This window comes from Periophthalmus magnuspinnatus, chromosome 8 (genome assembly GCF_009829125.3).
Source record: "Periophthalmus magnuspinnatus isolate fPerMag1 chromosome 8, fPerMag1.2.pri, whole genome shotgun sequence".
NCBI classification, from domain to species: Eukaryota; Metazoa; Chordata; class Actinopteri; order Gobiiformes; family Gobiidae; genus Periophthalmus; species Periophthalmus magnuspinnatus.
Genome location: NC_047133.1, coordinates 11,454,782 through 11,469,164, shown reverse-complemented (window position 1 = coordinate 11,469,164; position 14,383 = coordinate 11,454,782). Strand labels below are relative to the sequence as shown.

The following is a 14,383-nucleotide window of genomic DNA, read 5'->3' as shown; positions in this document are numbered from 1 at the left end:
GTTTGGTTGGAGAGGTTGCTGGCGCAGAATGACTTTTCTCTCAGATATCTTAAATGGCTTTAATATTTAGTTTAGGAGTGAGTGAAAGTAATCATTTTGAGTTCACAAAGATGAATCCTGTGCATTGTTCTTATTGTTCAAATTGTTTAAAATATGATGTTCTTCTCCTCAGGCCCTGCCGTACGTCTGCCTCCTGATTGCCATGCTCTTCTTCATCTACGCCATTATTGGGATGCAGGTGATAGACAATGACATACTGTATACATATCCCTCCTGGACACATCCATGTTTCAATCGTGTTTTATCCTGGTTCAGTCCTGATTCAGTCTTGAACGTGACTGTTTTTAGGCAGTATACTTCTTACTTCTTGTAAAACTGACTTTGATTACAGCTGTTTGGGAATATCGCCATTGAGGAAGATGGAGAGAGTGCCATCAACCAGCACAACAACTTCAGGACCTTCATCCAGGCCCTCATGCTCCTCTTCAGGTACTTGTGTGAACCGGATTATATATATATATATATATATATATATATATATATATATATATATATATATATATATATATATATATATATATATATATATATATATATATATATATATATATATATATATATATATATATATATATATATATATATATATATATATATATATATATATATATATATATATATATATATTTTTTTTTTAATTTTTTTTTTAACAAATAATTCATATGTGAAACAGAACATTTTTTTAAATAGAATAGTGGTTGGCTGCCTTCCTTATGACAATATGTGAGCACATGTTTATGTTGCAGGAGTGCCACAGGGGAGGCGTGGCATGAGATCATGTTAGCTTGTCTGGGAAACAAAGAGTGCGACCCTCTGTCTGGGAACACAGAACCCGAGTGTGGCAGCCAGGTGGCATACCTCTACTTTGTCTCCTTCATCTTCTTCTGTTCATTTCTGGTGAGTATAAGACACTGTACATTGAATATTTGTTTAAAGGCCCTATATTATGCCAAACTGTTTTCATATTTTCTATAGCATAACAAAATAATGAATATGTCTGGGAAATATCTCAGAGTTTTGCCTTGAAATTTTCTTATGGAGCACAAAATACCAACAGATGGTGCAACCACTGTTCTCATAACAGGTTTAACATAGCTTGCTTTCTCCAGATTAGTATCACGCTAAAAACAATGACAGACTTCTGATGAAGGTGAATGGACTTTAAAAACATAGAGGAGCTTCATGAATTATCAGTGGATGGATGTGACTCTTTCCATTTGCACATGCAGATGCTGAACCTGTTTGTGGCCGTCATCATGGACAACTTTGAGTACCTAACCAGAGACTCGTCCATCCTGGGACCGCACCACTTGGATGAGTATGTGAGGATATGGGCCGAGTATGACCCTGCAGCCTGGTGAGTCCAGCTAACATATCTGTACAATCCAATGGGATCTCCAACTCAACCAAACAATACTAATATGTACTGATACTAAACTGTCCAATGCATTTAACAAGGCACAAACTCAAGTAATTAAATTACATAATGTCATTGGTTATATATTTGTTACCATACTTGATAGTGAACTAGCCTTAGCATGTAACAACACATTTCTGTCCAACATAACATATTTACATAGCCTATATTAATCAACCTATACCAATACTTTTTTATTTTATTATTTTCTGTATTTGAATTGCCGTGGTGATAAAAAGGCTTGCCCCTCTATCTATGTCTAAGAATGGTGTGACATAACAGCAAATATATGTTTCCAAAACCATTTTTATTATCCAAATTGTCAATAATAACCTAATGCTAATTTTAAACAGAAAATGTCTTGTCTGCATAGCTTTCAGTTGAAATTCACCAATATGTTTATTTTGAATGGCAAATATACAAGAAATTGAATTATTGGCAATGTTTTGGACAAGATTTTAATACTTTTTCCCCAAATATTATGATGTGAAATTTGTAGCATTTGCTTCATTTCAATTTGATAAAATAAATTAAAACATACATAAAGTGACTGTAAATTGTAAAAAGTACTAATCTAAATTTCTCTAAAATGTTATTCTATCCTCCCACGTTAAATAATTTCTGTATATATTTGTGTTCATAATCTGTACTGCATTTTACAGCAGTATTGCCCTGACTCCTGCCGGTTTTGCCTCTTCAGCTGTACAGCCTGGAGGATAACCTGTCATGTGGTTATCATGTATCCACTGTACAAACATGTATTCCTTTAGATACCTGTCCCGCTCTCCCTAAATATATATACTGATGTGCTCCACCTTGCCCTTTCGGTAATGTGTCCAACTTCTACACAGATCAGGTATCTGAGAGTAATTGGCCAGTTTATCTGTAATGTGCAATGTAAACAAATGAAAACAGATACACATATATATATTTTTTTTGTTATTAGCAAAAATAAAGTATTAATATCAAGGTTGTAATCATATTCAAATGTTAAAATCATGTTATAAGGGGAGGCTCATGCTATATTGAAATCAGATTTATTCTCTAAAAATTGAAAACAGTAAAACTATTTATGGGCAATATTGATGAACTATCCATATATGTTGGGATCCAAGTAACTGAAATCAAATTGCACTTTTGCAGTCCATCGAAAAATGTGCTAGTAAATCATACAAATATGCATGGACTGTAAAAAAAAAAAAAAAAACTTACATAACAGATTAAAAAAATACATAGCTTAGCATAATCTTTAAAAACTTTGAGTACTGCTAAATCTGCTACATCCTAATTTGTATTTCCCACTATCTCAATGGGGTATGCATGGACAGAAGAGGAGACACGGACTCAGCTGGGAAACAAAGGGGGACGAGTAGCTTACCACAAGTAGCTATTAAGCTCTTAGCGGTTCAGTGTAATTAATGACAGTGTTAAACCATCAAGTTAGGGTCGGACACAGAGAGTAAACAAACAAAACACTGAAGGAAAATCATACCAAGGTTGTAGAATGCTTTTACATAAAAACAAATATCTGACATTTTGACTAGTTTAGATTTAGTTATTAGAGCAAGAATTTTACTTGTTTTTAAGAAAAGCATAATTCATATATATTCATAATTCTTATTTTAAGTCAAAAATGTCTGCCAATGGAACAATAGACTGCATTTTTAATTAGTTTATGACATGCCCATATTATTTTTCTATACCTTATTAGTGTATCATTCCAGTACATTTTGTTATATTTTGAAATAAGATAATACATGATGAAATCTTAAACCACAGACAGACATTTTGATTAAGAAAAAATAAACTTGTCAGAAATATGAAATACTGTAGTCTTAACTTGTCAAAACTATTGAAAATAATTACATTTTTTATTAACTTGGACAGTTTTTTACAGTGAAGTTTCCCAGATACTTTGATCTTGTAAACTTGTGCTCTTCCTCCACTTGTTGTCTCCTCTTTTTGGACGTGAGTCTTCTCTGTCAGTGTCTGTATGTTTCTTACCTCCCCTGTATTCTTCTTGCAGCGGGCGCATTCATTATAAGGACATGTACAGTTTATTACGAGTTATCGACCCGCCTCTCGGCTTAGGCAAGAAATGCCCTCATAGGGTGGCCTGCAAGGTTTGGCTTCTATTCTAACAAAACTTTCCAAGCACACCTGCTAGCCACAGCATCCAGGAATGGAGTGAATGCCGCTTATTTTTTTAAATCATTTATATTTTACAACGTTTTTTCACCATTATATTATTACTGACTTGCATTCTGAACTGCTTAGAGAATGTGCGGGACAATGCAGACACCTAGAGACGCATGTGATAAAAATGAATTGAGAAATGAAATCTGAGGATGTTTTGTCATATCGTAAAATCAAACTTTTTTGTAACCGTTTTCTTTTGCTTGGTGTGGAGCCATGGCTATGATAGAGCAAGCTACGGTTGCCCACTGTAGTGTTGCATTGTTCTTGGTTTTTTGGGGGTTGGGAGAAAGAAACTGCATTGACACCCCTACCTCTTCCTCCCCTCTCACCTCGCCTCGATATGAGCTTGTACATGCCACCAAGCTATGCCCACTGCTCTATTAAGACGCATGCATCTGCTGAATGCACAGGGTACTACATAATATTACAAATCTAGTGTATTAGTACTGTATTCAGAATAGTCTAAACTAAACTGGCCCGGTAACTATCTTCTCTGTTCTTTGTGTTAAGACTACACTGTAAAAAATTCAAATCTCTATGATTTAGAATGACTTGAATGTTTATCTTTTTTGAGTTGGATAGTTTAGAGTTGCTCGTTAAATTAACCTATACTATCCAACTAGTTAACGATTGACGTTTGCTTCAGAGATGATCAGTGTCTTCATTAGGAATTTAAAAAAAGACTCTTAAAAGGATTGCGATTCTATGTCTTAACAATTCTGTATCGATTCTCAAAAATTGTTTTTACATGATGTAAATAACAGTGTTTTCACCACAGTAAAAACACCCTTTAAATTCACCTGACATTGAGTCTGTGGAGTTTACATGTGCTTCTCCTTGTCAGTAAACTGAGAATAAGCCTGTGTGTTATATTAAACTTGTTTAAATTCAGTTAAATTTTATTTATATAGCACAATACGACTTAAGCTACCCAAAGTGCTTCACGCAAAAGTCAACAAAAACAGATTTACGGAAAATACGACACACAGGCAAAGAACAATAAAACAATAAAACTCTAGGGTATCCTGCATTGCTTGAACTAAATGGTCGGCATGTTGTGCCACAACTTCATTAAAAATGGTTGGTTTTGTGGTCTTTAAGTCATCGTTTGCCGCTGGACTCTCCACCACTTCATGCACCGCAGCGAGGAGAAGGGGGGCTGTCTCCGAGCACACCGACACACTCATATGCAGCACACACACACAGGGCAGGGCTTGTGTGAGACCACGAGTTAGAGGAGAGATGAGCAGGACATCAGCACTACTTCGAATCACTTTAGCTTTGTGGTTTGCTTGACTGTGTTGTTGTTAGTAGAGGAAAGCTAATGTACCAACTACAGCTACAACTTACTGGAGTTAAAGGGCCAGAGCCCCATCCGCTGTAAATAGGTTATAATATTTATTAGAAAATATTTATAATTTTATCTTTGAGAAATAGGCCTACGTATTTAAGTCTAATCACTACAGTATGGAATTAACTGGGCCTGGATAGTGATTGAATAGATTGATTAGTTTTATTGAATTCTGAGCTAATAAAATAAATAAACACAGTTTGAGGTACCTCCTTTCAGATTCTTGCCTGAAAAACAATTCTGTTTTTTTATGGATGTACTGTTTACATAAAAGTTTGTTACAACCGGGAACTTAAAATGTGTAAAATAAATGTTCTTTGTTTCTGAATGAAAAACAGATTCAGAACTGAATTTAGAATCGTTTTGAATCAAATCTCCAGGAACTCACACCCCTAGTCTCCACTGTCTTAAGTGAACCTTACCAGTCTGTTTCTGGAGTCATGAGCAAAGCACTCATAGTACTAGCTTCCAAAGTGGTCTCAGCCGTTCAAGCGCTCTTCTGCTCCAGATGCCCCTTAAGCTAAAAAGGAACTACACACAGCAGCAAATGATTGGGCACAAGAAAATGCAGAATCACACAAGAAGAAGACAACAAAAAGCAGATATAAACATTAAACAATAATTTTTCACATTAACCCTGTCTTGAGTTTGTGATAAAGCGCTGTATTTTCAGTGACAGCAACTTATATGTTGAGCCGATATGCTTTGCAAAACAAAGGTAGCACAAGTTAGCAACATCTGTTTCCTGTTTATCGATGCACAGCACTTGTGTCAAGAGCAAAAACATTATATTTAAAAACAATATAAAGAGATTATATTATATAAATGTAGGAAAACCTGAAGTAGTTTCCTGTTTACTCTAGCTTTGGATGGAAATGCAGACCGCCCAAGCAAGATAAGGAAAATATATCTTGAAACAAATAAAATAATATAGGTCCAATAATTAAAGCAATTTAGTCAAGTAAAATAAAAATTAATACTCAAACAAGAAGTCATTTTAACTCATGTAGATATACATTTTTTTGCAGTGTAGTTCTCTGTCTCTCTCTCTCTCCTCTGTTCTCTTCCTTCCTTGGTGATATGCTATTTGAACTCACTCCTAATCAAGCGCTTTTCCCTTTCTCTCTCAATCTCTCTCCCCTTATCTCGGTTGGGGGCTTGGTGGCACTGGCCGGTGGTGGCAGTGGCAGGATCAGTTGCAGGAATATGTATGACATGCTCAGGCACATGTGTCCTCCACTAGGCCTGGGGAAGAGGTGTCCTGCACGGGTAGCCTACAAGGTCAGAACGGGACCCCCCAACCGCGCCCTCCGAGCCATGGGTGCAGGGGGTCCGGATGGGAGGGGGGCCAGGGAATTGAGCGCTAAACGTGGTGTAACCTTTTTAATGTGGCAGTCTCTTCTTTTTTCCGTTTTCTTCTTTTCCTGTATTCTTTTGAAAGTAGGGACGGCTGGTTGATGTTGTGGCCTTTGTGTCATGGTGTGGGACCGGTTGGGCAGCGAGTTGTTAGTAGGACGGGGTTAGCCGAGTATCCACAGGAGGGGATGGAAAGAGGGACCTTCTCAGCTAGTGTGCGCGTGTTACACACACTACTTACACATACAGATACAGGCTTTTTTTTTCTATTGTAGGGCTGAAAGATTTGTTGAAATTAAAACAAGCATTACCTTTTTATTTTCAATTAGCAAAAAGTATTTGGTTAGCGCATATAATGTCCTCTGTAGCAAACAAAATATTCTCTTTAGGGCCTTATTATGTATAAAACCTGCCAGTTCTGTAGTTCTTAGCCCTCTACTAACATATTTTGAAATGCAAGTGACCCCTGTATTAGCCTAGAAGTTAGAATTTGTGTATTCTTTCAAATGTTAATGCATAAAATCTGTGAACCGAAACAGATCTTCAAATTTTTAAAAAATATTGTACAACACGTTTTCAAAGGAAGTCATCTGGACAATGTCTAGAGACACTTTGGCAAACCCTTCAGACATTTTTAATCTCATAATCTCGAGACGTTTTGACTTAGTTCATTCAGAAACCATTATCAAGTTTCCAATTCAGAACCCATTATCAGTGTGAGATGATGAGACTGATAATAACTTCTGAAGGATTTGCCAAAATGCCTCAATTCCAAGAAAACATTGTCCAGATAACTTCCTTTGAAACTTTTTATATCACGGACCACTCCAGCAAAAAATGAAGGCTTACCTCATCACTTCAATTAGATGTTTGTTTTTTTCCCAAAATCATTCAGCCCTACCTTTACCCTACCCAAAGCACACAGAAAAAAAACGTTTAAATGTCATTAGGTAACTTCCACAAACCATAATAGACTATGTGCTGCATGGCTTAGAAGGTCCACTAGACTTGCGTCCTCTGTCCAGTCCCGTTCTGTGGATAGACATAGCACACTCCCACATCCCACACCCGACCCCACTCGCTCAGGGACCCACTCTGTGTCATGGTAGAGAGAGCAGAAGGGCCTGTGTCAGCGCTGTGCTTTTCTCAGAGAGCCTTTGGTTGCCCATACACCTTCCATAGCAGCTCCTAGCCTCCCCAGCAGTCTTCTTCCAATCCGCAAGTCTTTTCTCGTCAATGCAGTTCTATTCTGTTTCCAGCCCCCCCTCCTCCCATCTCTATATATCGCCCCCTCCCTCCCCCTCCCCTGCATGGCGTTCCAGCTCACCCATGTCCTTCCATAGTCCATTGCATAGATCATTTCAGACCAGTCCCAATTCTGTAGTTATAACAGTAGTCTATAAGAAAACGCCAGATGAGCATATGTCAGTGGTGGGCTGTCTCCAGGGATTGACTCTCAAGGGGAGTTGCCTGGCTTTAGTTCCTAGAGGCTGTTGACACATTTAGTTCATATAAATATCTGTAGGCTTCTGTTTTAGAATGCACAACAGATTGAGCTACTTCATGCTTCCTGCACATGAAAAGATATTTCATCATAAAATCTAGTGGGGCTTTCTTTAGCATGGCACAAAAAAAGTTCACACACGTTATGTGTTTCCACAGGGACACTATTAAGCAACGCTCTATATTTTGAAGTTTTAGCAACTTAGCAACACTTCTTTATTAGCCTATTATTCATCTGTGTTCCTTTCTGAGTGTAGCAGTGATGTAAACACAGCCTCCTAAAACCAAACTGAATATGGTTTTCGCGTAGCGTTACACCTCAAAATATAATATAATTTGTCTTTCATATAATGACACATAAGCTGGTTTAGTGACTATTGTGACAGGTCTACAATAGCGTAACTTTATTCATGCATGGTATGAGTTTGAACACCTTACTCTTACCTTATTAAAGTGATGACATCTTTAAAGATGTCATTGTTTGCCGTATTGGTTCTATCCCTCAGTATCTATATGTGTTCCTATTGGACAGCCAAGAGAACAATGGCCATGCTGGCTCCACCGACTGATGTCCCGGCGCTATCTTCCGCTGGGATCTCTTTAGCTCCACTCTGACGAGATCTTTTTATCTCTTTTTTAGCTTGCTTAACATATTTTATTTAGTATTTAGTTTCCCTCAATATCAAAGCTTGGTTGCTTTTCCTTTTTGTCATACACAAACGCCATTACTATCTCACCTATAGCGTTTCTTTCCTGTGGCTTTTTATTTTAATTTCCTCTATTTGTGTATTCACAGAATGCTGCTCTCTCTCACCTATTAACACTGGATGAACAGTCTCTGCCCATTTTCACATTGTAGATACCAGACAGCTTCATACAGCATTATACTCTATTTATCTATTTATCATTCCAGTGTAGCTCCATAACATACTAATTTTCCCTTCTAGATGTATTGTCAGAGTACAAACATTGTGTGGCTGCTAGCTGCTTGTTCTGTACTAGCATACTGTGTGCTGCATGCTGCATGGGGCTGAGGAGCAAGAAGGAATGGGGTCGTGTTGTTTATGCTTGGATTGCTGGCACCGCACTGGGAGCATGACGGAGTATGCTGCATGCCTGTACTGTACTCGAAATAAATGTCACAATTGCTAGTGACTTTTTCTCAATCCTACTTTAACTTTAAAACAAATCAATAAATAAAACATGCCTTACCGCTCTTTTATGTTTTATTTATTGATTTATATCTTGCCAAATTACAGGACTCTCCAAACCTCAAAGGGGAGCTAAATGTTTCCCTTGCTAATGCTAATGCTAATTGTCCAACTCTCCAAAAGCACTACCGCTTGTTTCGGACAGCGCTAATATGGATGTTAGCGCTCCGACCCCCATAAAACTTCTCCCGGCCTGTCTCCCCTTTGTAACTCGGAGATCCTGCCAACAACAACGCCAAATGTAGCGCCTCACTGCTCTCTCTCGGTTGCCGCTTTGTTACGCAGAGGTTGCTGCGAATGGACCTTCCCGTTGCCGATGACAACACGGTGCATTTCAACTCCACCCTGATGGCTCTCATCCGCACAGCCCTGGATATCAAGATCGCCAAGGGTACGGAAGGTTTGGAAACTACCTTTGCTTTTTTCACCCTTGCTTTTCACATGCTGTCTTCTGCTTATTTCCTTATAGAGCAGCCAATACTGGTATTATTGTGCTGCGAACCCACAACCCTCTTGGGCACTTCGTCATTGGTGTGATGTAGCTTAATGGTGGTACATTGTGTGTGTTTTGATATTGCTGGTGTAGTTTAAAGGTCCTGCATTATGCGAAACTGGCTTTTTTGAGCTTTTAATCGTGTTGTAGTGTTGTCATAAAACATAACTTTTGCATATATTTTTTTCCATACACAAGTCCATACAACTTCACATGGACTGTTTTTCCTTCACTTATGAAGCATAACTATCTGCTAGCATCTGTTGCTAAGATTGTTGCTTCTTTTTTTTGTCTTACCAGCAGAGGGCGCCAGTCTTATCCAAAGATGGGCAGCACTGCACTTGCTCAAAGAGGGTTTTTCATTACGCATTTAGTAATGAAATATAAAAGTTTACAAAAAGCCAGAAAAAGGTGGCATAATATTGGACCTTTAAGTGCTAACTACTTTGTCATTATTCATTCTAATAAACTAAATAGAGTTGTAAAGTGTGATGTCACTTCCGGGTCCATCAGCAACAGAAAACAACATGTTTACATTTTAAATTTTTTTTTTTTTAATTTCATGTTAACAAGAGATTGCAGTCCTTTAAAGCTAAGAAGGTTATAAACATGGATGTATGGTTATAACTGTGACAGAAAGTGTAGGAGAGAGGCTAGGTTAGCGTTAGCCGTGGTACAGTGGTAATCCTATGTGATGCTAGATTATTACTACATTATTGACATATTTGATACATATTTCTTGTTAGTGATAAACTCTCTTGTTTGATGAATAATGAACAAAAACAAAGTTAGAAATCAAATGTGAAGTTTCTGGTTGGACCCGGTAGTGACGTCATCACTTAACAACTCCATTGCTATTTAAATATGTAACAAATGTTTAATGATGATTTTACAAATGACTAACTAACTATGTCTATCTTTTGTCTCTTTTCATGTGTGTATCTCTCTCTATATATATTTTTCAATGATTTTATTTTCACTTTTGCATGCGGTCTGGTACTGTACGCATGCTATCTGTCTGTGGGTGCGTTTGCATGGGTGTTGTTTACAGGCGGCATAGACAAGCACCAGATGGATGCCGAGCTGAGGAAGGAGATGATCGCGATTTGGCCCAACCTGTCACAGAAAACACTGGATTTGTTGGTTACACCCCATAAGGGTGAGTTACGGAGGATGGTAAATGTTCAAACCACGAGTTCCTGTCCACGCCACTAGAGGACGCTTCCACCAACCAGCCAGTCCTTTTTCCTGGTTCTCTGCTGCACCCTCTGATGCAGGCAGTACATGACACAGAAGTAGCACACATAAGCAGCGGTGGGGGATATTGACAGACATTCATATTTGCTTATATATTAGCGTATCCTAGTAGTAATTACCAGATCAAAATGTGTTAGTATTTGTCCGAGTTGTCTGGATAGCGAAGCCAGAATAATTTAATTTGGTGTTAAAGTTTCTATAGTTTATTCTAATGTCCATTGCTAACATAAAATATATTCTATGTGCATTAGGACCTATAATGTATGTTAAACCCAGCCCTGTAGTTTTGACCACTATGAGCATGTTCTAAATAGCATGGGATTCTTGTATTAATTTAGCATTCACGTTTCAGCCTCTCTGAAATGGTAATGCTCCTGGACGGGTTTAACATGTGCGCCATGAACTCAGTGTAGATTTTAATTCGATAAACCACACAGCCGTAGTTTTGTGCAAAAACAAGGAAGGATGTGTGCCTGCTCCGCCTAGCATGTGATGGCATAAATTAAAGGCGCTGTACCTGTTTTTTTTACTGTCTACAGAACTAGTTAATTGGAACTTTTCTACTTTCCTTACGCATTCCTAGCATCCTGATCATTCACCGCTATGTTTATAAGCACTTTTCACATATGTCAGAGGTGGAGTTTTGTAATCACAGTAGAACAACAACTATGCTAACAGAGCATGTCCTGGTTCACAGAGCGTAAAATGTTTTATAATTAGATACAGACAGCGCACAGTGTTTTTTACAATATATCTCTACAGAGCCAAATTACATTTTTTTTAAAATGGGTACAGCACCTTTAATCTGTTGCTCAACAAAGAGTCTAGAATAGACCTCCAAAGTCTGACTTGTTATTAGCTTATATCTCCCACCTCTATGCACGCAGTATCCACACAAGAAGAATGCATGACACTAGCACCATGCAACTGACACACTGCCGTCCCAAACATGTGCCTGGGATCAGAGGGTGCCCCACTATAGACATACTCTCTATAGATGTCTTTTCACTACAGATGGGGCTATAGACAAATATAATACAGGATAATATTGAAATAGTTTATCTAGATGTCTTTCTCTACAGAACTGGTCAACTTGGCTCTACGTGTGTTAGGACACACTGAAAAAATAATTACTGAAAATATTTAAAATAACTTAAAGCCACAGTATGTAACTTTTTTGCCAAAACATAGTTTACAATAAACACATGTTTTTTTTCTTCATTTTGGATGTATTTATTACAGTGAAAAATGTACAGAAACCATTACTGTGAGTGGGCTTGCATCTCCACAAACCTGACTCATACTTGGCCTGGAGGATGGCCTCCTCCTGCTTGTTTCCATGGAAATTTTGTTCCTTTGACTATAATATTCCACAGTATGGCATAAAACGTATCTATCTCCGTGGAGAAAGTTCCATAGTATGGTTTTAACTTTCTATTTTTATGGAATTATGCAGAAAGTTACATACTGTACCTTTAAAACTTGAATATTTATCTATATTTTGAGAAGATTAGATTTGTTTACTTGATGAGCGCAGAATATCAGTTGTTTCAGTTCATTGCTTCTGATTTCTGACTAAAATCCTCATAAAACCTAACCAATCACAAATGACATGAAAGGATTATTAATCTACAGCTCATCAAAAATTAAATCCATCAAAATCAAAATTACTCAAATCAAGACTAATTCAAAATTTTAACCTATACTAGTTTTATCTTTAATTTTGCAGCACAGGGTTAGTAGCAGTTAGGAGAGATTCATAGATAAAAATAAATGATTACTAATTTTAAACACTTGCACAACGTTTAGTTTAGTTGCAACAAATGAATGTACACAACTGCATTTTATATTTATGCTTTATATGCCTATGTGTACCGTGCAATGAGTATGAATGATAGTGCATGTTACACTTATTTTTTGGTTTTCACACCAAAAAATAATAATAATTAAAAAATAAAATAAAATATTTGAAACTGATCTGACTGTGAAAAGACCTTTGCCGTTGTCGATGTGCATGTATTCCATTCCTTGCTCAGGGTCCATACCAAAGGGTCTAATCTTGCAGGGTAACTTGTCATTCTCTCAGCAGCCACAGACCTGACAGTGGGCAAAATCTATGCTGCCATGATGATTATGGAGTACTACCGGCAGAGCAAGATCAAGCGCTCCCAGGCCCTCCGCGACGAGCAGGTAGGGGGCGCACTCTGCATCCTGCCTGAAGCCTTAAGGCAGACTGACGTATTATTCCAACAGGACTGGTTCTTCACAAACATGGGCTGTGAGACACTCTGACCCCGGTAGAAAACATATAGTATTGGTATATATGCAACTAAAAGAGTTCAGTTGCAAAAATAGATAAGACAGTTTAACCAAATCAGCTATGATGTAATAAAGGCTTTGCAAAAAATATGTTTTTGAGTGCCTTAAAATACTAACATTGCAGGCACTGACAGTGATGGGCTATACTGTAGATTTTTGTTTTCGATCCGATACCAAGTGATAGTATAGCAAATATTGCAATATCAATCCAGTATTAGTACCAGTAAAGTTTGCGTGATAATGTAATGAAACTCATCTACAAAGGCTCTGACTGCACGTGATGCAGCTCTGGTCCGGTGGCCACAGGTATTCCATATAATTTAACGTAAGGAGAGTACCTCGATGGTGACTGTGGAAGTGGTGCCAGAAGTGGTGCTGGAGGTGGTGCTATAGGTGGTGCCGACAGAGGCTCTCCAGATTCAGTTTAAATTGCCGGACGCCAGAGCCGACTGCAGGCCTTTTTCCCTTAATAAGTAAACACATGGTCTCGCTCGTCTAGCTTCAAAGACGGTGACACAACAGCACAGCAGAGCGACTGTGAGTGTCACACCACAACAGAACTGCTCCAACACTGGAGTCACAGCTGGACTGGGTGCAGTCTAAGCGAGGCATCAGTATCAATATATATTGATAGAATGACAAGAACTAGCAGGCTAACAGCACCATTTGTGATTATCAGACAACAAAACGCATCATAATTAGATTCAGACAGTACACGGCAGACCTCAAGAGCTGCTTGTACAATATACTACAGCACTGTCTGTGGGAAAAGACAAATTTTACTCAAATACAAAAATTCCGTTTTTGATTGCACTTTTGTTTATTAAACGTTTCCGTTTTTGCAACTGAACTCTTAAAATAAAAATACAGTGTCAGAGGATTCAGTCTGTGATTGTTCAAGTCATGATTTCAATTCATTTTATGACCCACTCTTTATATATAGCATTGCTGCCATCTGCTGGACAAGGTTTGCTTGAATCGTATGCCTTTGCACTACTATGCAATACTAAATAAGTTCCTTTTTATTTAATTTAAAGGTTAAAATCTGCAATGAAATGTAATGGATGTCCAATCTGCTTGTTAAGATGCTGCATGCATTCACTTAAAGACAGCGCCAGATTTTGTTCAGATAGTTTTCTTCTTCTTCTAATAAATTGTTATTATTATTTTTTTTTAACTTTTACTTCGTATGTGATTTTTGTATTTAGATTTCCATA

At 37.7% G+C, this 14,383-nt stretch overlaps 1 protein-coding gene across 1 annotated transcript in view; it reads left to right on the top strand.

Moving 5' to 3' along the window:
* Window positions 1-14,383, top strand: part of cacna1aa (calcium channel, voltage-dependent, P/Q type, alpha 1A subunit, a) — a 107,190-nt gene that overhangs the window by 80,652 nt on the left and 12,155 nt on the right. Inside the window, exons 38-45 of the mRNA XM_055223865.1 lie at window positions 173-238; window positions 392-489; window positions 807-957; window positions 1,290-1,417; window positions 3,504-3,600; window positions 9,383-9,488; window positions 10,642-10,749; window positions 12,934-13,037. Coding sequence (XP_055079840.1) covers window positions 173-238; window positions 392-489; window positions 807-957; window positions 1,290-1,417; window positions 3,504-3,600; window positions 9,383-9,488; window positions 10,642-10,749; window positions 12,934-13,037 — 858 coding nt within the window. The remainder of the gene's footprint in view (window positions 1-172; window positions 239-391; window positions 490-806; window positions 958-1,289; window positions 1,418-3,503; window positions 3,601-9,382; window positions 9,489-10,641; window positions 10,750-12,933; window positions 13,038-14,383) is intronic.